We start from the raw sequence: 25,248 nt of genomic DNA on the forward strand, positions 1-25,248 counted from the left end.
GGCACCTCTCTGTAAGCGAAAAGCAGACATGGCAAGAGGACATCCCATCTCCTTTTGAGTTTTTCAGGGAGCCCCATGATCATGCCTTTTAATGTCTTGTTGAATCTCTCAACAAGGCCATCAGTTTGTGGATGGTATGGTGTAGTGAATTTATAAGTCATTCCACATGTGTTACAGGTGTGCTGACATGAAGTTGGTACCTCTGTCAGACACCACCTCCTTAGGAAAACCCACTCTGGTAAAAATACCAATGAGGGCCTTGGCTACTGCAGGGGCAGTAGTCGACCTAAGGGGAATAGCTTCAGGGTATCTAGTAGCATGATCCACTACTACTAGTATGTACATATTCCTTGAGGCTGTGGGAGGTTCAAGTGGACCCACTATGTCCATACCCACTCTTTCAAAGGGGACCCCCACCACTGGAAGTGGAATGAGGGGGGCCTTTGGATGTCCACCTATCTTACCACTGGCTTGACAGGTGGTACAGGAGACACAAAACTCCTTGACTTTCTGGGACATGTTGGGCCAGTAGAAGTGGTTGACTAGTCTCTCCCACGTCTTGATTTGTCCCAAATGCCCAGCAAGAGGAATATCATGGGCTAAGGTCAGTATGAACTCCCTAAACTCCTGAGGCACTACCACTCTCCTAGTGGCACCAGGTTTGGGATCTCTTGCCTCAGTGTAAAGGAGTCCATCTTCCCAATAGACCCTATGTGTTCCAGTTTTCTTGCCATTGGACTCTTCAGCAGCTTGCTGCCTAAGGCCTTCAAGAGAGGGACAGGTTTCCTGCCCTTTACACAACTGTTCCCTTGAGGGTCCCCCTGGGCCTAAGAGCTCAACCTGATAAGGTTCTAACTCTAGAGGCTCAGTTCCCTCAGAGGGCAGAACTTCTTCCTGAGAAGAGAGGTTCTCTTTTTGTTGCTGTGTTGCAGCTGGTTTCCCAGCTGTCTTTCCTTTTCTCTTGGTAGGCTGGGCCCTTTTTCCAGGCTCCAACTCTACTTTTTCACCCTGAGCCTTGCACTGTGCCCTTGTCTTGACACACACCAGTTCAGGGATACCCAGCATGGCTGCATGGGTTTTCAGTTCTACCTCAGCCCATGCTGAGGACTCCAGGTCATTTCCAAGCAAAAAGTATACTGGGATATTTGAGGAGACCACCACCTGCTTCAGGCCATTGACCCCTCCCCACTCTAAAGTTACCATAGCCATGGGATGTACTTTAGTCTGATTGTCAGCGTTGGTGACTGGATAAGTTTGTCCAGCCAGGTATTGACCAGGGGAAACCAGTTTCTCTGTCACCATGGTGACACTGGCACCTGTATCCCTCAGGCCTTCTACACTTGTCCCATTAATTAAGAGCTGCTGCCTGTATTTTTGCATGTTAGGATGCCAGGCAGCCAGTGTGGCTAAATCCACCCCACCCTCAGAGACTAATGTAGCTTCAGTGTGACACCTGATTTGCTCTGGGCACACTGTTGATCCCACTTGGAGACTAGCCATTCCAGTGTTAGCTGGAGTGGAGTTAGAAGTAGTACTTTTCTTGGGACAGGCCTTGTCTCCAGTTTGGTGTCCAGGCTGATTACAGCTACGACACCAGGCCTTTTTGGGATCAACGTTTTTACCCTTGTACCCAAAATTGGATTGTGAAGAGGCTCTGGGCCCACCCTCCTGTGCAGGTTTTTGGGGGCCTGTAGAAGACTCTTTACTATTTTTATTTTTGGATGTCTCAACACTCTTCCCCTGGGGAGGCTTTGTGACCCCTTTCTTTTGGTCACCCCCTTGTGGAAGTCTTGGTCACCCTAGTCTTGACCCAATGGTCCGCCTTCTTTCCCAATTCTTGGGGAGAAATTGGTCCTAGGTCTACCAGATGCTGATGCAGTTTATCATTTGAACAATTACTTAACAGGTGTTCTTTCACAAATAAATTGTACAGCCCATCATAATCATTAACACCACTGCCTTGAATCCAACCATCCAGTGTTTTCACTGAGTAGTCAACAAAATCAACCCAGGTCTGGCTCGAGGTTTTTTGAGCCCCCCTGAATCTAATTCTATACTCCTCAGTGAAGAATCCAAAGCCCTCAATCAGGGTTCCCTTCATGAGGTCATAAGATTCTGCATCTTTTCCAGAGAGTGTGAGGAGTCTATCCCTACACTTTCCAGTGAACATTTCCCAAAGGAGAGCACCCCAGTGAGATCTGTTTACTTTTCTGGTTGCACAAGCCCTCTCAAAAGCTGTGAACCATTTGGTGATGTCATCACCATCTTCATATTTAGTCACAATCCCTTTAGGGATTTTCAACATGTCAGGAGAATCTCTGACCCTATTTAAGTTGCTGCCACCATTGATGGGACCTAGGCCCATCTCTTGTCTTTCCCTTTCTATGGCTAGGAGCTGTCTCTCCAAAGCCAATCTTTTGGCCATCCTGGCTAACAGGAGGTCATCTTCACTGAGGCTATCCTCAGTGATTCCAGAGGTGCTGGCCCCTCCTGTGAGGGAAGCAGCATCTCTGACTCTTATGTTTGGAGTCAGGGGTTGAGGTGTCCCTGATCTCCCTAATTAGGACTGGAAGGGGGGAATTCTCCTCCAAGTCACTATCATCATCCTCTGGGTTGTCATCCTCAGAGGGGTTGGATTTTTCAAACCCTGCCAAAAGCTCCTGGAGCTGTTGTTTGGAGGGTCTTAAGCCAATTGGGATTTTCTTTATTTTGCAGAGTGACCTTAGCTCCCTCATCTTAAGATGGAGGTAAGGTGTGAGGTCGAGCTCCACCACATTCTCTTCTGCACCAGGCATTATGTTTCTAAAAGTTGGAATACTTTTTAAGAATCTAAAACTATTTCTAGAACCTAATTCAAACTTTCACAAAACTTTTAAACTCTAAAAGAAATGCTAACAGGGACTAACACAAGGCCCTAGCAGGACTTTTAAAAATTTAGAAAAATACCTCAAATTGCAAAAATCAGTTTCTAATGACAATTTTTGGAATTTGTCGTGTGATCAGGTATTGGCTGAGTAGTCCAGCAAATGCAAAGTCTTGTACCCCACCGCTGATCCACCAATGTAGGAAGTTGGCTCTGTATGCACTATTTCAAAGTAAGGAATAGTATGCACAGAGTCCAAGGGTTCCCCTTAGAGGTAAGATAGTGGCAAAAAGAGATAATACTAATGCTCTATTTTGTGGTAGTGTGGTCGAGCAGTAGGCTTATCAAAGGAGTAGTGTTAAGCATTTGTTGTACACACACAGGCAATAAATGAGGAACACACACTCAGAGACAATTCCAGGCCAATAGGTTTTTGTATAGAAAAATATATTTTCTTAGTTTATTTTAAGAACCACAGGTTCAAATTTTACATGTAATACTTTGAATGAAAGGTATTGCAGGTAAGTACTTTAGGAACTTTGAATAATCACAATAGCATATATACTTTTCAAATAAAACACATATAGCTATTTTAAAACTAGACAGTGCAATTTTCACAGTTCCTAGGGGAGGTAAGTAATTGTTAGTTCTTGCAGGTAAGTAAACCACCTACGGGGTTCAAGTTTGGGTCCAAGGTAGCCCACCGTTGGGGGTTCAGAGCAACCCCAAAGTTACCACACCAGCAGCTCAGGGCCGGTCAGGTGCAGAGTTCAAAGTGGTGCTCAAAACGCATAGGCTTCAATGGAGAAGGGGGTGCCCCGGTTCCAGTCTGCCAGCAGGTAAGTACCCGCGTCTTCGGAGGGCAGACCAGGGGGGTTTTGTAGGGCACCGGGGGGACACAAGTAAGCACTGAAAGTACACCCTCAGCAGCACGGGGGCGGCCGGGTGCAGTGTGCAAACACACGTCGGGTTTTCAATTGGAATCAATGGGAGACCAAGGGGTCTCTTCAGCGATGCAGGCAGGCAAAGGGGGGGCTCCTCGGGGTAGCCACCACCTGGGCAAGGGAGAGGGCCTCTTGGGGGTCACTCCTGCACTGGAGTTCCGATCTTTCAGGTCCTGGGGGCTGCGGGTGCAGGGTCTTTTCCAGGCGTCGGGATCTGGGAGTCAGGCAGTCGCGGTCAGGGGGAGCCTCGGGATTCCCTCAGCAGGCGTCGCTGTGGGGGCTCAGGGGGGGCAACTCTGGCTACTCAAGGTCTCGTAGTCACCGGGGAGTCCTCCCTGAAGTGTTTGTTCTCCACAAGTCGAGCCGGGGGCGTCGGGTGCAGAGTTGCAAGTCTCACGCTTCTGGCGGGAAACGCAGTCGTTTTAAAGTTGCTCCTTTGGAAACAAAGTTGCAGTCTTGGGTGAACGGGCCGCTGTTCTCTGGAGTTTCTTGGTCCTTAGAGAGCATGGCAGTCCTCTGAGGATTCAGAGGTCGCTGGTCCCTGGGGAAAGCGTCGCTGGAGCAGTTTCTTCAGAAGGGGGGAGACAGGCCGGTAGAGGTGGTGCCAAAGCAGTTGGTGTCTCCGTCTTCTCTGCAGGGTTTTTCAGCTCAGCAGTCCTCTTCTTCTTAGGTTGCAGGAATCTGAGTTCCTAGGTTCAGGGGAGCCCCTAAATACAGAATTTAGGGGGGTGTTTAGGTCAGGGAGGGCAGTAGCCAATGGCTACTAGCCCTGAGGGTGGCTACACCCTCTTTGTGCCTCCTCCCAAGGGGAGGGGGTCACATTCCTATCCCTATTGGGGGGATCCTCCATCTGCAAGATGGAGGATTCCTAAAAGTCAGAGTCACTTCAGCTCAGGTTGCCTTAGGGGCTGTCCTGACTGGCCAGTGACGACTCCTTGTTTTTCTCATTATCTCCTCCGGCCTTGCCGCCAAAAGTGGGGCCGTGGCCGGAGGGGGCGGGCAACTCCACTAGCTGGAATGCCCTGGGGTGCTGTAACAAAGCGGGTAAGCCTTTGAGGCTCACCGCCAGGTGTTACAGTCCTGTAAGGGGGAGGTGATAAGCATCTCCACCCAGTACAGGCTTTGTTACTAGCCACAGAGTGACAAAGGCACTCTCCCCATGTGGCCAGCAACATGTCTCGAGTGTGGCAGGCTGCTAAAACCAGTCAGCCTACACGGGTAGTTGGTTAAGGTATCAGGGGGCACCTCTAAGGTGCCCTCTGGGGTGTATGTTACAATAAAATGTACACTGGCATCAGTGTGCATTTATTGTGCTGAGAAGTTTGATACCAAACTTCCCAGTTTTCAGTGTAGCCATTATGGTGCTGTGGAGTTCGTGTTTGACAGACTCCCAGACCATATACTCTTATGGCTACCATGCACTTACAATGTCTAAGGTTTTGCTTAGACACTGTAGGGGCACAGTGCTCATGCACTGGTGCCCTCACCTATGGTATAGTGCACCCTGCCTTAGGGCTGTAAGGCCTGCTAGAGGGGTGACTTATCTATACTGCATAGGCAGTGTGAGGTTGGCATGGCACCCTGAGGGGAGTGCTATGTCGACTTACTCGTTTTGTCCTCACCAGCACACACAAGCTGGCAAGCAGTGTGTCTGTGCTGAGTGAGGGGTCCCCAGGGTGGCATAAGACATGCTGCAGCCCTTAGAGACCTTCCCTGGCATCAGGGCCCTTGGTACCAGGGGTACCAGTTACAAGGGACTTACCTGGATGCCAGGGAGTGCCAATTGTGAAAACAAAAGTACAGGTTAGGGAAAGAACACTGGTGCTGGGGCCTGGTTAGCAGGCCTCAGCACACTTTCAAATCATAACTTAGCATCAGCAAAGGCAAAATGTCAGGGGGTAACCATGCCAAGGAGGCATTTCCTTACATAGTGTATCACTGTTTTAAAGGAATATGTGACGGAACAACTAGGTCCTAAACAACTATAGCCTAAACCACTACTGCTAAACAACTAAAAAGTCTCTACAACGAAGTAATGAACAACTACTGTCTAAACAACGATTTTGCCTGAATAACGATTTCCTGAACAACGAATTTTAAGGTATGTTTTTCTTTTTTTAAACAACTAATAAACCATTAAAAAAAGCAAAACAGTAAAGAATATACAATTTACCAAACACAACACATAAGATGTTAGAGTGTTTTAAAACTCAAATAATTTTTAGGCTGGTACAACAGTCTCATGGGGATAGCATACCAGAAGATACTACGTTTGCAAGCTCTTCTTTAGAAATGTTATGCTGATGGCGAACTGCTTTATTACACCTTCACCACGTGCCCCCCCACCCACCAGGGTGTGCATGCTACCACTTCCCAGCAAACCCTGGTTAAGGAATTGGATGCAAACCTGTTGGAACTAGACTATGGAACTTATGTACATTTTAGGTATGTATTCTAAAAGAAGGGCACTTTTCTGAACTTCGGAACTGCAAATGCATCAGAAAATCACAAAACTATCCTAAAGGAAAGATTCTATTCTATTAAGGACACAGTGGTGAGGATTTGCTAGCCAATATAATAATCGAATGTAATAAAATCCCCCAGCTATCATAAAAGAAAGTTTCAATTCTCTTAAGGACACAGGCGAGAATTATGCAAGCCGTTTCTGAGGGGGACCCTGATTGTCCACGGCAGGTTGTTCAGCATCAGAGAGATGGGGATGTTTGTTCATACTTTTGTGGTTTTGGTCAAGGCCAAGACCTTCCAGTAGAAAGGTTTTCAACCCTATGGTTGCCCAAAGGGCCTGCTGTGGCCATGTCATTTACCAATACGTTTAGGTACAGGATGACTTCATGCTCGATGTGGTTGATGGTTCTTTTATTCTCAACATGATGAACACCTCTTAATTGTCAGATTCCTCTGCATTGGAAGACAAGGTCCTGCCCTGTTGTGTTTGATTGTTCCGAAACATGTTTTATTTCTTTGTGGGCACCACCAGGTGCTTCTGAGATTTGCTGCAGAATAAGCATTTTCACTCTTGCTGAGCTCACCTCTTTGCCGGCAGGTTACTGCAACAAAATCCACAAAAGTGGCTCATTTTAGGTGTGCTTGTCTGCACCTTTTTCCTTCTCCTTAGGTGTCTTGCTACTTTTGTATGTACGATGCAGACAGGAATTTATGTTAAAGCCATTTTAGGCACCTGCTTTACTGCAACAATGTAAATGTCCCCGAGAGGGGGGCAGAGTGCACCAAATAAGCTAAAAAACAGTTTTGTAGCTAGGGGAAAGGAAGGCCAAAATATTGTTCAGTCTACGGCTTTCACTGTCCCTTCACCCGTGCTGATACTGGGTATACATGTGCTTGTTTGATGGGAGGTTTTCTAAACACCATTGCTGTGTGCACTTCCTTTCCATGCAAGAGTGTGTTTGATATGTTTAGAGGGACATGCCACAGGCTTTGGGCACTGCAGTGCCAACTTCAATAGTCGCTGTGTGCACTTAGTAGTGATTCTTGTTGCCAGTGTTATATGGTGACTCTATTAGGAAGGCCCCAGTGCCTTTCGAGAAGCATGATGTAGATGGCACGCTACAGTGAAGGCACACACATGCATGCTGTGCATGTACATGGGAGTGCCCCAGTGCCTTTCGAGAAGCATGATGTAGATGGCACGCTACAGTGAAGGCATACACACACATATGCTGCGCATGTACATGGGAAAGCCCCAATGACTATCGAGAAGCATGCTGTAAGTGGCACTCAGCGGTGAAGACGCACACACATGCATTCGGTGCATGCCCCAATGCATCTCGAGACGCATGCTGTAGACAGCACGCTGCAGTGAAGGCACACACATGTGCATGCTGTGCATGTACATGGGAGTTCCCCAATGCCTATTGAGAAGCATACTGTAGACGGCACGGTGCAGTGAAGGCACACACACATGCATGTACATGGGAGGGACCCGGGGCCTCTCAAGAAGCATGCTGTAGAAGGCATACTGCAGTGAAGGCCCACACATGTATGCTGTGCATGCACATGGGAGGGCCCCAATGCCTATCGAGAAGCATGCTGTAGTTAGCACGCTGCAGTGAAGGCCCACACACATGCATGTACCTGGGAGGGCCCCAATGCCGATCGAGAAGCATGCTGTAGATAGCACACTGCAGTGAAGACACATGTATGCTGTGCATGTACATGGGAAGGCCTATGTGTCTATCGAGAAGCATGCTGTAGATGGCACGCTGAAGTGAAGGCACACACATGCATGTACCTGGGAGGGCCCCAATGCCTATCGAAAAGCATGCTGATGATGGCACGCTGCAGTGAAGGCCCACACATGTATGCTGTGCATGTACATGGGAGGGCCCCAATGCCTATCGGGAAGCATGCTGTAGATGACATGTTGCAGTGAAGGCACACACATGTATGCTGTACATGTACATGGGAGTGCTAGCACTTTTTGAAGGCTCTGCACGTACATAGGTCATCAGGGCACAACAGCGGCTCGGTTTAGAAGGCAGGTGGCTGTGTACAAACACAGCTGTCACTTAGCTTACATTGTCATGACGTTTTGTTACCAGTGCTGGGTTTTTCAGTTGCAAATCATTATCATTTGTGTAAGTCCAGTTGGCTCAGTGGAAGTATCCTATGAGTCCAACCCGCAGAATACATTGGGCTTTCAAATAAAAACCTAGGACTAGAAACCAGGTGTCCTGATGGCCCAGAGTTGTGTTTCAATCTTATGTGCAAGAATCCCCAAGTATCCCAGCTACTTTGTACTGAAGGTTCTTCAAAGCCATTTTGGGCAAACCCCGACTCAGCAAAATCTAGTTTATTTCTGAGGTGCTGAACATCGTAAAAAGATGTGTAAGACAAGGAAGGGTCAAACCTAGCTCGAGCAGAGGTCTGGCTCTAACATGGCTCTTTGTCCCAATTAAGGGACGAGCCACACACAAGCCAGGCCACGGTCTTCTCTCTCCTCCTTAAAGTATTTCTGTAAAAGAACACATCCTGAAAATTGAAGGAGGGCGCTATACTACAGTGCAAGCATCGTGAAAACAAGACAACTCTCGCATGTACCTTGTTTATGTACCCACGTGTAATGCAGGGTTAATAACTGCATACTTAACCCTAAATATATCACACATTTTAATCAAATATGGATGTTGTTCTATATATGTTTGAAGCTTCCTATGACCCTGAGTATACTTGATAGATCCATGTCTGCCGTAGGCACGGGGCCATAAGGCTATTGTTGTACCTTGGCACCTGTTGTAGTGCAACCTCCTTTTCAAACCTGGCAAGTAGAAACTGGATTTTGTGAGAATAACAAGCCTAGAATTGTACATCTGAATGATAGCTTCTCCTCAAGGCTGTCCGGCACTTCCTCATGGAGAAGATCCTGGCGCCTGCTCATTAGATAAGTTTTCGCTGAAAGAAACATGTTTCTGCCACTTGATTAAGCTCCACTAACTTGCACTGAGACATAAAAGATACATACTGGTCCATTTTCTATAAATTTCTGCTCTAAGCTCCAACTATCCATGTTCTTGTGAGAGCCCTGGTCATTCGAAATGACATTTGTCTTTCATCTTTTGCTGCATACTTTTTTGGACTTAGGACTCCTGTCATGCTCTGTTTTATTTTGAACAGCATGAATATAATAGAGTGTGTGTTTTTCTTCAGCCACTAAATTTGCAGTTCTCATTAAACGCAGAGCAAAAAACTTGAAAGTCAGTAAAATCAACCAGGTTTTTCGTTTCATGATAACATGCTGGAAACATGTCACCTTGAAGAGGGATCACTTGTGCGTCGTCTCTGTAGATCTGAGGGCAGCTTTTGTTCTGGTTCCGAGACATAATATATGGAGGGTACTGGATGCCTGTGGGATCCCTGGTGACCTCCTATGGATCCGTTAAATCCTTCACTTTAACACCTACGCAAAGGTGAGGTGGAATAGGGGTGATGGCCTAACTGATGAAATTCCCATCAAAAGGGGGGTAAATCAAGGATTAAATTAAGCAAATGTACTAGCCCCGACACGTTTTAGTCTTTGGGGCAGTTAAATGGTTGTCTAAGTGAGGGCACGATGCATTTAAGTTAGCAGGAGTACCAGTCACAATCTTAATGTTTGTGGATTATACTCTTCTTATTTCGAGAACTCCGGTGGGCCTTCAGGCGGAAATTGACTCCTTTGCTTGTCGCCTTTTGTAAAGTGAGGATACTGGAAATAAATTCATCAAAAACAAGATATATGGGAATAACCCCACTTAGGTCCTTTAGAGCTATTATTACGATTGAGGGCTCCCGTATAAAACAGTTCGAATAGTTTGGCTACCTAAGAATAAGATTGTCAGATAATAAGACCTGGGATCATCAAATGGAAAAGAGTAAAATAACCCTTCACCAAACAGCGTTGCACATTGAAAGGTAACACAAGGCTACCGCAGGTGGTGTGGTGTCTCCGGCGGTGGCAGCTTCCATCTATGGGGCTGAGACATGGGGGTATGCAGCTGCAACTGCCCTCACATCTGTGGAGAATAAATTTAAAGCGGCCTGATCAACCTGGCAGTGGGTACACCCTTAGCTCCGCTGAGACCAGTTTTAGCATTAAACCCTAGCAAACTGGAGGCTCTTCTCAGGCTTATACTATGCTGGGTGAGGCGTCAGGCCCTCATTTTGAGTTTGGCAGGCGGCTGAGGCTGCCCGCCAAACTCTTTGGGACGGAAAACTGCCACTCCGGTTTTCCGCCTGCTGGTCCTATAATGAGTTGCCTGCTGGTCCAGCGGGAAACAGGCTACAACATTGATGCCGGCTCATAATCGAGGCAGCGGCAATGTTGCGGTGCGTTGGATGCGACAGCACCCATCGTGCTTTTCACTGCCTGTAACTCAGGCAGTGAAAAGCACAACAGGGCTGTCCATGGGGGCCCCTGCACCGCCCATGCCAAGTGCATGGACATTGCAGGGGCCCTCGGCACCCCACCTCTGCTAGCGTTTGCATGGCAGTGGAACCGCCAAACGAAAGCTGGCCGAGAGCGAACTCGTAATCCCCAGGGCAGCACTGCGTGCACCGCTGCCCTGGCGGATTAAGACCGGCGGCACCACCAGGCTGTCGACCGGTGGCAACCTGGCAGTGCCAGCGGTCGGACAGTGGCGGCTCTGCCACAGTTATAATGTGTAGGCCGGACCGCTGCTTTGTCGGCGGTCCTACCGCCACTGCGAGCCTGGCGGTCCCAGGACCGCCAGACTCGTTATAAGGGCCTTAGTCTACCTTTGAGCTGATTCCCTACAGGGATTCACTAGCAGACCTGATTTCTTGCTATAAACAAGCTCATACCCCTGGTTGAAAAATATAAAGAAGCAGTGCGAGCTGCTGAAAATGGGAGACATTTTTAACTTGGCGGCCATTAACCGTTAAGGGTGCTAAGGGTGTTAAACAGAAACTGAAAAAAAGCCTATTGGGGAAATGTTTTAATACGGATCTGGTCTGACCAGTGTGATGGGAGTTTAATAGGGCAGTTTTTGAACTTCAAATGCGCATCCACTTTTGAAGTATATATGGACAGAATTTACCCTCCCCTAGCAAAACGCTTGTATGTCCAGTTCAGATGCGGTACATTACCTTTAAGAACATTTACATCCAAATGGTACAATTTAGGCTGCGCCCTAGAGTCTTGCCCATTCTGTCCGCTGGTAAGAGAAACGCTAAAACATTTTCTGTTATTTCGCCCTAGTTGCACAGAGCTATGTAAGAAGTGGATAATTGCTGTCTGCCTTTGCCCTCTTTCCCAGATAATATACTCTATTCTCATGTTTTCATTTTATTCACTTTAGAATAGCTTGTTTTTAGTGGGGATGTTTTATTTTTCATAATCAACTGTTATTCTGTGAAAATGTTGTTATTATTACTATGTACAACATTTTCTCATTGTGTTCCTTGCCCATGGTTGATAGAGAACATTGCGAGACCAAAACAAGATAATGTTTTGTTTTGCTGCCACAAGAATGCACAGGCAATCTAACACTTAGGTGCATGCCCACATCAGGCCTATTTTCTTAGAATAAAAATGTGCTTTTCTATAAAACACTATGTAGGCCAAAAGGGAGTTGAGAGGGTTTCTTCCGACCAGGATTTCCATCCATGCGGCATGCCATTTTCCAGCAAGACCGCAGCCTGGTCTCTGCAAGCCAGTAAGGAGACGAAGGGCAGACTTTCATTCTAAGGTAATGGTGTGGGTGCTCCTCTCATGTACTGACTACGGACAGATTGGGCTATTTCTGCTGCACTCTCGCCAGAAGCTATATGCTAGGTGTAAGGTTGGAATTCTAAATACCTCTTTATTGCAATATGTTGGGATTGTTCATTTTTTTCTCACGAAACCGTCACAATCCTAATTTTGGTATACCTCATTATTCTAATAATTGCAGGTCATATATTTTATCATAGATTGCAGTCTTTTCAATAAATATATTGGAAACCACCCTGCATCTTTTTATTGCCTGTGTGTATGAGCCCTTTTAATATGAGAAAGGGGTGAGATCTGCTCACCACGATTTCCCGGAGAAGTCTCAAAGATATCATGCGATAGGCTGCCACAAGTCATCTTTCCTTCTTGGGTTGGGTGAGGTGCTGTTAGCAGGCCGTTAGGGTTGTGCTGGCAGCTGTCAACTGGTGTGGGCATGACTCAGTCGCCCACAACCGGTGGTACTTCCCCCCTGAAATCCAGCAGTCTTGTTCGAGTAACAAGATCCCTACAACAGCGCTACTGGGAGACGCTAAGAATCTTAAACAGTGAGGTAAACGAATCGATAGTGTTTACGGTAGCAGGCTTTCTGGGGAGGGCATGGTAGGTTAGACGAAAAGGGTTGCATATTGGGAACCTTTTATCGCCTATGAACACCGGCGATGGTAACTGGCCCACTGTACACCAAGCCCAACAGCATTAGTGGGTACTGATGGGAGAGGGTAAAAACTGCATGTTTAGAATCTATGTTAATAGTATGCTTGTAAAAGCATTAGTTTTTATCTGTGTTTTAGCTCGCAAATTGATTCTGTTGAGGTATATGCATAACATCCCGTCAACTGGAATCACTGGAACAGCGTAATGGACCCTTTGCAGCCCATTATTAGGTCGTATTAGAGGTTTTTGCGGCTAATGGCTACATTTGCACACACAGGAGGAGGGTCTGCTAACGTAGGCTGTCTTTTATGGTTTCATTTATCAATATTGTTTTGTGTCTGTGTTTTTTTCCTATGTTTTTATTAATGTAGTTATACTTCCTTTTTATTGCATGATGTACTTTTATGGCCTTTAGCCCAAAATAAAGTTTATATAACTTGAAATATGTTTCACAGATTGCAGCTCCTTGAACTTTGTACTATCACCGAAGAGTGGCCTCCGTGCCACCTTCCATGCTCTTAAGATTGACTAGTCTAGTTGATCGCCTTCGTTGAGGCGTAGGGGATCTCCTGAAATAACGCGGTGTTGCAATTAAAGGAAGGCTAAGATGCCAATGAAGTGCCTGTTTAGTAATCTATTTTAATCCAAATAGTTGGCTGGAGTGCTTTATTATTTTTTGTGAATAAATCATGCTTGGGTTGCCTAACTTGTTTCTAGAAGGATTTCTTATTTTGCGCGAGGTAGGTATATTATGTCATATTGAATAATTTTCAAATCAATTGAATTGAACATGTTGACTGTGGTTTATAAATGTCGCCCTTGAAAGGCATCTTATACAGAAAGCATTCTCTTTTGTCCTACACCTAGTGACACAATTGAAGAATCTTCCCATTGTCCAGATTCTCCTCATAAACTCCAGTGTTTCTGCAAAACTAGTCTGTACTGATCTACAAATATAACAATATCTGTCTGCTTGCAGGCGTTGTGTGAAAACGCCAAAAGGAAGTTACATGAAAAAAAGAAAACATGCAAGGGTGAGTGTTAATAGAACCAAATGTAATGGATGCTCAGTGTAGGGTTTGAGGAAAGATGGGAGCCGGAAGGGCTGACTTGAGTTTGGCAGGTGGGTTACTCCACCCCAAACGTGGTGGTTAGCCCATCCACCTATTCCATGCGCACTAAGTCCTAGTGCAGTGGTTCCCAACCTTTTTACTTATGTGGACCCCCACATTACCAGTACTGGAGCCCGGGGACCCCCACTGAATCTTTATTGGAATCCGGGAACCCCCCACTGAATGATTACTGAAAGCTGGGGACCTAATCTGTTAATATTATTTATTTTTCTAAGCTGTCGCGGACCCCCTGAAGAGGCTTCGCGGACCCCCAGGGGTCCCCGGACCACAGGTTGGGAACCACTGTCCTAGTGTACTTGCAATAAGATGGGATATGCGTCAGATTTGTGTTGGAGTGGCCATCCTGCGGCTGTGAGTATCACCCCATTGAATGTTACTCGGTTCACAGACCTCAGAAAGATGTGAGGTGAGTCAGCCCTGCTGATCTGGAAGCAGATTCAGGACAACAGCCAAACAAATTACTGGGCAAAGGCGAGAAGTGGGAGTTTAAAAGCATTGGCCTTGCAACATCTGTGGCAAGTGCACTCGCCACGTCACGCTTTCAAACTTGCAGAGAATAAACAAGCGAGGTTATTATCCTGGATGAAAGACAATCAACATTTTCACAAACGCAGACACTTGTGGCTGTTCATCAGTACTTACAAATCACCAACACGCCGAGCTATCTACTTGAAACTATCAAATGCTTTCATAAATCCTGATGTTTAGCGCTTGGCCTGTTTCCAACAGAGGGTGCAATGCCACAAAGGGCCCCAGAACCGACTCCATGGTCATGCAGGCTGCCAGGGGTCGGACGAATCTTTCTTACACATGCTATGTATGTGCCCCACTCTGCAGCGGGCGCGCAGAAAGCTTCGACGCCAGCTTTTTAATGCCAACGGAGTTGGAACATGCCGTTAAGCCTTGTTGTCCTGCTTGTAAGGCCAGAGCCCTCAAGTAATAGTATGCTTGGTAAAATGTAGCGCTTTTGTGGAATATAAGAAAGTACCATCTTGCCTGGCATGTTACCCCCATATTTCACTGTATATATGTTGTTTTAGTCTATGTGTCACTGGGACCCTGCCAGGCAGGGCCCCAGTGCTCATAAGTATGTGCCCTGTATGTGTTCCCTGTGTGATGCCTACCTGTCTAACTGAGGCTCTGCTAACCAGAACCTCAGTGGGTATGCTCTCTCTGCTTTCCAAATTTATCACTAACAGGCTAGTGACTAAATTGACTAATTCACATTGGCATACTGGTACACCCATATAATTCCCTAGTATATGGTACTGAGGTACCCTGGGTATTGGGGTTCCAGGAAATCCCTATGGGCTGCAGCATTTCTTTTGCCTCCCATAGGGAGCTCTGAAAATTCTTACACAGGCCTGCCAGTGCAGCCTGAGTGAAATAACGTCCACGTTATTTCACAGCCATTTACCACTGCACTTAAGTAACTTATAAGTCACCTATATGTCTAACCTTCACCTGGTGAAGGTTGGGTGCAAAGTTACTTAGTGTGTGGGCACCCTGGCACTAGCTAAGGTGCCCCCACATCGTTCAGGGCAAATTCCCCAGACTTTGTGAGTGCAGGGACACCATTACACGTGTGCACTATACATAGGTCACTACCTATGTATAGCGTCACAATGGTAACTCCGAACATGGCCATATAACATGTCTAAGATCAGGGAATTGTCCCCCCAATACCATTATGGTATTGGGGGGACAATTCCATGATCCCCCGGGTCTCTAGCACAGTACCCGGGTATTGCCAGACTGCCTTTCCGGGGTCTCCACTGCAGCTGCTGCTGCTGCCAACCCCTCAGACAGGTTTCTGCCCTCCTGGGGTCCAGGCATCCCTGGCCCAGGAAGGCAGAACAAAGGATTTCCTCTGAGAGAGGGTGTTACACCCTCTCCCTTTGGAAATAGGTGTGAAGGCTGGGGAGGAGTAGCCTCCCCCAGCCTCTGGAAATGCTTTGATGGGCACAGATGGTGCCCATCTCTGCATAAGCCAGTCTACACCGGTTCAGGGATCCCACCAGCCCTGCTCTGGTGTGAAACCGGACAAAGGAAAGGGGAGTGACCACTCCCCTGACCTGCACCTCCCAGGGGAGGTGCCCAGAGCTCCTCCAGTGTGTCCCAGACCTCTGCCATCTTGGAAAAAGAGGTGTTGGGGGCACACTGGACTGCTCTGAGTGGCCAGTGCCAGCAGGTGACGTCAGAGGCTCCTTCTGATAGGCCCTTACCTGTCTTGATAGCCAATCCTCCTTCCTTGGTAGCCAAACCTCCTTTTCTGGCTATTTAGGGTCTCTGCTTTAGGGAATTCTTCAGATAACAAATGCAAGAGCTCACCAGAGTTCCTCTGCATCTCCCTCTTCACCTTCTACCAAGGGATCGACCGCTGACTGCTCAGGACGCCTGCAAAACCACAACAAAGTAGCAAGACGACTACTAGCAACATTGTAGCGCCTCATCCTGCCTGCTTTCTCGACGGTTTCCAGGTGGTGCATGCTCTGGGGGTAGCCTGCCTTCACCCTGCAACAGAAGCTCTGAAGAAATCTCCTGTGGGTCGACTGAATTGTCCCCCTGCTAACGCAGGCACCAAAAGACTGCAACACTGGTCCTCTGGGTCCCCTCTCATCCTGACGAGCGTAGTCCCTGGAACTCAGCAACCCTGTCCAAGTGACTCCCACAGTCCAGTGACTCTTCAGTCCAGGTTTGGTGGAGGTAAGTCCTTGCCTCCCCACGCTAGACCGCATTGCTGGGACCCGCGTGATTTGCAGCTACTCCGGCTCCTGTGCACTCTTCCAGGATTTCCTTGGTGCACAGCCAAGCCTAGGTCCCCAGCACTCCTTCCTGCAGTGCACAACCTTCTGAGTTGTCCTCTGGCATCATGGGACTCCCTTTTGTGACTTTGCGTGGACTCCAGTTCACTTTCCTTACAAGTGCCTGTTCAGGTACTTTTGCGGGTGCTGCCTGCTTCTGTGCTCCCTGAATTGCTGGGCGCCCCCTCTGTCTCCTACTCCAGGTGGCAACATCATGGTCCCTCCTGGACCACAGCAGCACCCAAAAACCTCTACTGCGACCCTTGCAACTAGCAAGGCTTGTTTGCAGTCTTTCTGCGTGGGAACACCTCTGCAAGCTTCATCGCGACGTGGGACATCAGTTTTCCAAAGGAGAAGTCCCTAGTCCTCTTCTTTCTTGCAGAACTCCAAGCTTCTTCCTTGCACCCTCAGCTGGCATTTCCTGGGCTCCTGCCCACTCTCGACACTGTTGCGACTATTAGACTTGGTCCCCTTGTCTTACAGGTACTCAGGTCCGGAAATCCACTATTGTTGCATTGCTGGTGTTTGTTGTTCCTGCAGAATCCGCCTATCATGACTCTGTGCTCACTGGGGGTAGTAGGTGCACTTTACACCTACTTTTCAGGGTCTTGGGGTAGGCTATTTTTCTAACTCCCACTGTTTTCATACAGTCCCAGCGACCCTCTACAAGCTCACATAGGTTTGGGGTCCATTCGGGGCTCGCATTCCACTTTTGGAGTATATGGTTTGTGTTGCCCCTATACCTATGTGCTCCTATTGCAATCTATTGTAATTCTACACTGTTTGCATTACTTGTTTTACTATTACTTACCTAAGTTTGGTTTGTGTGCATATATCTTGTGTATATACCGTATCCTCATACTGAGGGTACTCACTGAGATACTTTTGGCATATTGTCATATAAAGTACCTTTATTTTTAGTAACTCTGGGTATTGTGTTTTCTTATGATATTGTGCATATGACACCAGTGGTATAGTAGGAGCTTTACATGTCTCCTAGTTCAGCCTAAGCTGCTTTGCCATAGCTACCTTCTATCAGCCTAAGCTGCTAGAAACACCTCTTCTACACTAATAAGGGATAACTGGACCTGGCACAAGGTGTAAGTACCTCTGGTACCCACTACAAGCCAGGCCAGCCTCCTACATGGAACAGCAATTTAAAGCAGTCAATCAAATGGAGGAACTATCAGTGGCGTAATGAAACAGGAAGGGCCCCCCTGTGCAGAGCATGGAGGGGTGGGGGGGCCTCTCCGGACTCACTCAGGCCAGGTGCTGTGCTGAGGGGGCCCCTGGAGCTTGACCCTCCCCCCCGGACCCCAGGGGCCTTTGTTGCGCCCCTGGGAACTATATCCTAAAGGCTTTCCCTTCTCCATCCGCACTGTCTATGCACCAGCATTTTGCAATGCACTTACTTTTTAAGAGGTATTAAGATCAAGTATTGAAAGCTTTGAGCGCTAGCACTTTCTCTTGTGTATATCTGAATGAATCAGGACAATTGCTGACGTCACCCCACATTGCCAGAGGTGGCTTTACAGAACCTTCTATGTGGTGACAAGATGTGTCTCTCGCGCCAGTGTTACCCACCGTGCATTAGCTTTTAAGTAGTATTAAGGTTAAATATCAATGAGTTTACGCACCAGCATTTTTATCACGTGTATACTTGAATTTTCAGGATATTTACTGAGTATCCTTATTCTGGTAAAGTCTAATCCTTACTGCAGTTTTATTTTCTGTGTATTAGCTGTTAAGTACCAGCATGGTTAATTATTGAAGAATTTACGTACCAGCAGTTCACTTTGTGTACATTGTATTTGCTAATACTGTGTTCCTTTTTAAAATAATATCTTGTAAAGGTTTTAATTAACTGAATCCTGATTAATAAACTTAAAGTGCTTCCAGGGCGAGAAGCGGGCCCCACCTTTGATAAAATCCCGATTTCAGCTCCTTTGTCAGCAACTCCCCGGGTGAATGATCATCTCCGGCCAGCTGCTGGGCAGATGTTGGAGGGCGCCTCTGATTGGCTGGCTGGCGACCGCCCCTGCCCCGCCCCCAGTCCGTGCAGACCAAAGGGCAGCGGTAGGCAGGCAGTTCACCCAGACATTACTGCCATGTGTGAGCCCGCAGAGCACGCTGGGACACTGATAGCAATACTACTGACAGGCAGTAGTGACCAGGCGGGTGGAAACCCAAAAAATTGATTATACTGTGCAACAAGTCATGGTCAATCCCCAGTTGGAGATATATATATATTCTACAATAAAATATTCACTGCAAAGCGCTGGGTCTGTGATATTTTATATAATATAATATTATATAAAATATCACAGACCTAGCGCTTTGCAGTGAATATTCTGTTGCAGGAGGAGCGTGTAGTTTCAAATAGATTAGGTCCTACACGTGGGGTTCTTTTGAAGCCTATTTTCATTAATCAGGTTTTGCTACCATTTAATTAAGGCATTGTTTCAGAGCACAGTTTTCATTGGATATATTTTGTATTGTTATATTACACATATTTACCATTCCTGGCACAGGGATGAGATGTAACTTGCTGTTATATCTTGTTTTTGGCCCAGGACCTCCGCCACAATTGAAGAACAGCTCTCTGGACCCCAGAATGGTTACTCCAAGGCCTAGCCAGCGTGTCACGGGTCCGAGTGCAACGAAGGAAATGCCCCCAACCCCCCCGGCCGTTGTTGGAACTCCGAAATACAGTAATCTTCAAGGTGCGGTGCAGTGCCCCCTCAGGCCTCTGGGCCCCGGTGTCACTGCACCCCCTGCTCCAGTGGAAGTCACGCCCTGTGATTAAACTTCGACCACCCCAGCCCACCTCAACCCTACGTTAATGTACTTACCGTACAGGGGCTCACACCCATCCTTTGAAGGGGTGCAAACCCGAATCAAGGCACGAAGTGAAGCTCAGTGTAACAAAAGCCTTGCTTCGAGGCGCTTCGGCGTCAAGGGATCACCTTAATATCCTAATTTAAAGACGGTGCCGTTTTAAACGTGCCTTTGTCAGCCAAAGCTAGACCTCTTAAAGATGTTCAACAATCACAGACATTTTGAGGGTGGTCACAAGGGCATAAAATAATCGACCTTGTGGTCGTAGGCCAAGGAAAGGGACCGATGTAAAGATAACACAGATGTTGTGAGATTCGATGCTTTGTGCTGTTCGGGAAGAACGTGCAGCCCGTCCTCTGCAGAAAACACCTTAGCCACATTATTGGATTTCAGCCAGTAACGAAGACAGCTGTAGACGTCTTGGATATTGTGCTATAATTGGATTTACAAAGCGCTTACTACCCATGACCAGGAGTTTAAGCGCTTTAAGGCGTGTGCTCACTGAGAACGACACCATCTCTTCTTTCAGAGACTCCAAGAACTCGAGTGAGAGAAGGCCCTGGCCGCCATCTTTACATGACTGGGGTTGCTCAATCCTGCATTCCTTGCACACAGCACTGCAGATGGGCCCTTCATACCTCAATCCAGATGTGGCCACCAGATGCGGCGCTCCAGGTCAACTCCAGAACTACACACAGCTGTCCTGTTGTTAGCCCTAGAGTTGGGTGTTGTACTCCAGTTGTGACCTATAGAAGTCACACAACACTGGGGTGCGTGACTCTCAGTGATACACAGACTGATGCAGGGCAGGCAGACAGAACTGCATTCCACACTCCAGGGGTAAGATAGCTCAAGGGGTTAATGTGCACCCTGTAAATATGTGTGAACGTTGCCTGCAGGCCACATGCTTAAGGATTGGCGGGGCCAGATCAACCTTTCAACCTTAGAAGGTTGATAAATTGTAACACAGTGCTATGAAACAGCAACTTGCTCCAATTGTTGCACCATAACAACACACATACTGTGCTGCCTGTTTAAAGGGACAGAGTGCTCAAACTGTGGCTTGCAGAATAGGACACTAGATCCTAGAAGGGTCCTCGCAGTCTGGGCGCAGCAATCCAGACGAGGCATGGCACAGCTGTACACTACAATCCAGGTGTGGGCTCAGAACTGAACACAACTACAGGTGGTATCTTCTGGGTGGGGCACGGTGAAGCCAACGAGGCTCCCAGAGCTGGGCACATTACTACAGATGTGGGTTTCACAAGTGAACACATTACTCCAGATGTAGTTTTCACAAGCGAAAATCGCCTGATATGGCTTTCACAAGTGAACACATTCCTCCAGATGTAGTTTTCACCCGTGAAAATCTCCTGATGTGGTTTTCACAAGTGAACACATTACTTCAGATATGATTTCCACAAGTGAAAGCTTACTGGAGTGGTTTTCACAAGTGAACACATTTCTCCTGACGTGGTCTTCACAAGTGATCACAGTACTCCAGATGGTAAGGTAGTTTAGGGTGTAACATCAAGTCACAGGGTTGACGCCTGGCAGGATCAAATCCGCATTTCATCCTCAAGAGGCGGATTACACGTCTACCATTGCTTTGTAGCCACAGGGTTGAATCTTTGCAGGTTCACTCAGCCTTTCATCCTTCCGAGGGCGACTAAAGGAGTACCACTGAGTTGGGTAACTATAACCCCCTGTTATTCAGTACTAAGATGCTCCAGTGAATGAGCGCGCGCGCTTTACAAGTACACACTTGTTATTGCATTGGGAACTGGCATGAAAGCGCTTAGAAGAGGATGCTTTGTGTGTAAGGTGCTGCATTAATGCACGTTGCTGTGAATGTATGAAACTACCCTCTTCCTCACAACAGGTACCTGTAGAAGCTCTCGGGGCCTCGACAGCAGGATGTAACGTGCTAACAAACAGTGTAATAGAGTACTCAAGGGAGGCACCTGGGGGCCTGGAAAACATGACATAAGCAGCCAAGACGTTGCAGTGCCTGCCAGTGCTGGCTTCTTTCACGTGTGGCACGTGTGCACTGCCAAAGACCGGGTGCAGCTGCAGTCTTTGACTTGCAGGCGGGGGACAGCTGGTTTGTCAGAACCCCTCCAAGTCCAGGAGGGCTGGGACAGAGTCAAACACACAGGCCTCCCTGCAGTCTGACTTCTGCACAGAGGTCCAGATTTCATGCGAGAAGAAAATATCAAATATTCAGAGGTGTCGAATGTACATTTGGGCTGGGGGCGGGGCAGATGACCCTTCATATCTTCTGGTTATCGAAGGAAGAAAAATGTACATAGAAATGAAAAAAAACACATTATCCCAAAAATCTGACAGCCTTCCCTGTGGGCCTGAGCTGGACACCCTTTAAATAACTTTCAGTTTTACCAGTGAGAGACCGCAGGCAATGGGAGATGGCACCATGTGCCCACTATCACAAGATGTGTGCACGCGAGGAGCCGGGATTGGAGCTCAGGTCACCTGATGCTGACTTCCCAGGTGACGGTGTAATCAGTAGAGCACAGCTCCGCAGCCGGACTAGGAGCTGGACAGACTTACCTTCAGGGCTGCCATGGCCTCAGTGGGTTCCTCTCTCTCACCAGGAGCTGCAGATGCCCCCAGTCGTCCCTTCTGGGCCCCTCTCTCGGTCCAGGAAGTGTGTGTGTAGCTGGCTGTGCTGCAGCCCTGCTGTGGCAGGATGAGAGCGCCGCAGACTTCCCAAGAGTTCCCCAGCGTGGGCCTAACGCGAGCCAGCACTGCCCATCTCTGCTGCCCAACCCCGAACTCCCAAAAAGTAACCGAGAGGAGGAGGAGGGGGCGGATCGGACTGGGGCGTATCATCACGCAGGACTGGGGCCGGGGAGCTCTAAGGAACACACAACCCCACTGGAAAGAGCCCAGCGCTGAAGAACGGTTAGTAGCAGTGAGAATGTGGAGCAATAGACAGAAGTTCACTCTCTCTGTCAAGGAAAGCTCTGCGGGTTAATGCGCCTGCAGCAAAAATCTTCCAAAAACTATAAACACTTCAGTGGAATGCTAGAATTTTGGATTTTTCCCGCTGCATTGGTTTCACTTTGTTGAATGAGTTCCCCTTGCACTCTGATGGTGCTCTCGCATACCTGCTTTGGCTCCAGCGAGAACCACATGAAGTTGCATGTATGGTTAAGTTACGCATCAAAACAAGAAAGGGGAATGACGTGGAACCTTCTGCGGCAGCGGCGTCTTTCTGTTTAACACATTTTCAGACAGAAAGGATCTGAAAAGCTGTGGCACGTGCAATGACTTTTTACAAAGTGCAAGCTTTGGACACCATCACAAAACTACAATCTTGATCTGTTAATCCTTAGAGAGACCTGGTTCAGTAACACACCTGACAACACTTCCGACCTACTTCCTCCCACCAGTTACTCCATCATCATCAGAAGGGACTATGTAGGCAGAGTGGGGGGGGGGGGGGAGGGTGGCAGCATCTTCAGAGACCCCCTGCGGTGCAGGGAGCTGCCTGGGGCTCCTCTTCCACACTCCTCTCTGGACCCACGTCCTCAACACCACTCTCCTTCCAGAATAAATGCAATTTACCACCCACCCGGTGATAACACAAGCTTCGTCCTGGAAGGCAATACCCACTGTTGACCAACACAAAGCGACAAAGTGTTCTTTCCTGGAGACTTTAATCGTCATTGGGGCCCACAGAAGAGTCTACAGTGAATCGCTTCCCCTCCACTCTCTCTGGCAAGGATCTGACCCAACATAACCTAAAACCAACACACACAAAAGGGCCCATACTAGACCCAATTATCTGCAACGAAGACCTGCTCCTAGAAAATGAACCCATATCGGTAGCCTGTCCGATCATTTCCTTATTCCCTTCACCTTACGACTCGCTCATGCCAATTGGCCAACCGAAAAGACCAACACCTGGTTTCGAGACACTAGGAACATTGGCATTAGTATACTCAACAGTCTTGCTCAGAAGGCATTACCCCCCGTCAGCCCCATCACAGATGAGAATGACTTGACCTACCGCAGCTTTGAATTTCTTTCTCATCTGCTTGATGACGTACCTTCATGCCAAAGCAACAAAAAAAATACAGCCTAAACCATCAGCACTGTGTTCAACAAGGCCCTTTATGAGGAAAGGAAAGCTTTAGGAATTCTAGAGAAGAAATATAGACAGTCTCCCTCTACTACTAACTTCATGTCTCAGAAATGCGAGGTCCCGGTACAAAAGACTTATTTTCTGCTAGAAATCTAAGCACTTTAGATCCCTGGTGGACCAAGCTAAGAACTAACTGAAGCAACTCTTTGATGTGGTCAAAACTGCTAACAGCCCCTCGACACCCACATGCATCAAATTTGATGACCCTCCAACGAAAGCAGAAGAGTTTCTACAGTTCATCTCCAAAGTAAAGTAACTTCTCCATTTCATCTCTCTCTCGGAGTGCAAATCCAGATACACTTGGAAAATATTTAACATCATTACGGAGAAAGAATTACTCCAAATTATCATGAAAACTAAACCTTTAAACCACTTTGCAGACCTAATCCCACATATCATTGCCAATTACCTTTATACTCATGTGCATCCCTACAGGACAACATTGGGGTTACTAGGTCCCCCTGAATAGGCCTTGAATTGCTCTGCTTCGCTACCCAGAGAAAGGTAAGTGGTCCAATGGAGTAGGGTACTTGCCCCCGACATCATCTTCCTAAAAGAGACCTGGCTCAACGCCGTCTCTGCACCCGACATCGCCGCTGCCATGCCCGGCGGATACAAGATCGTCCATCGCACCTGCATCAACAAACTCAGAGGTAGAATCACCATAATACAGAAGGACGACATCCACTGCACCACCACAACGGACAACTACACACCGATCATGGAACACCTCAACTTCCAGCTCAATGTAGACGGTAAAACCATCATCAAAAGCATCCTAGACTACAGACTCCGAGGACCGTACCCCAGCTTCTGCCACGCTGTCCCCAAATTCATCGCTCCACCCCAAGCCATTGACACCTAACACTATATCTTCCTCGGGGACCTCAATTTCCACCTCAATGACCCCAATGATGCCAACACCAACAACCTTCTAGACAGCATGAACATCATCAGCCTAATTCAGATATTCACCGACCCAACACACATCACAGGACACATGCAAGAGCCCATCCTCACAGCCAGCAACAGAGTCAAATACAGCCACACCACCAAGCTCACCTGGTCAGACCACACAATTGTCCACTTCACTTGTTCTACGGCACCCAGTCACGCCACAAGATCACTAAGCACCTCCCTTCACAGCTGGATGGGACACACCGGACAAGTGCACCCTTCCTTTCGCTCTCTTCTTCTTGAAAGGCTGTCTGTGACAGCAGGAGAGACTCCAAAACTGACAGTTCCCCAACACAGGCCATGGGAGTGGCTAAAGTTCACACCTGGATGTCAGCTTCCCAGGCCCCAGACCTACTCTTTATGGTTCCCTTACCAGCCCCATCTCCTTCCTGAAAGGTTTCCAGGCCCCTTCTCTGTTATCTCTCACTAGATCAAAGAGCACTACAGGAGCAGTGTGTCTCTCTCCCTTGTTCTGTGTGTCCCACGCAGATCTCAGCAATACAGAAATCTGTCTGGGAGATTACTCTAACCCCCAAGTCTTCACCAGGCAAGTCTGGACTTCCCAAAATGGAAGTCAGGGTCCTCCATGTGATGTAATATTACAGGCACACTTGCACTCAGTCTATATACACAGCA

At 47.7% G+C, this 25,248-nt stretch overlaps 1 protein-coding gene across 1 annotated transcript in view; it reads right to left on the minus strand.

Annotated features, from left to right (window-relative positions):
* HGD (homogentisate 1,2-dioxygenase) overlaps nucleotides 1-22,369 on the minus strand; it is a 161,560-nt gene extending 139,191 nt beyond the window's left edge. The window contains exon 1 of the mRNA XM_069202700.1: nucleotides 22,056-22,369. Coding sequence (XP_069058801.1) covers nucleotides 22,056-22,337 — 282 coding nt within the window. The 5' untranslated portion in view covers nucleotides 22,338-22,369. The remainder of the gene's footprint in view (nucleotides 1-22,055) is intronic.
* Between the last annotated feature and the right edge of the window lie 2,879 nt (nucleotides 22,370-25,248).

This window comes from Pleurodeles waltl, chromosome 8 (assembly GCF_031143425.1).
Source record: "Pleurodeles waltl isolate 20211129_DDA chromosome 8, aPleWal1.hap1.20221129, whole genome shotgun sequence".
NCBI lineage: Eukaryota > Metazoa > Chordata > Amphibia > Caudata > Salamandridae > Pleurodeles > Pleurodeles waltl.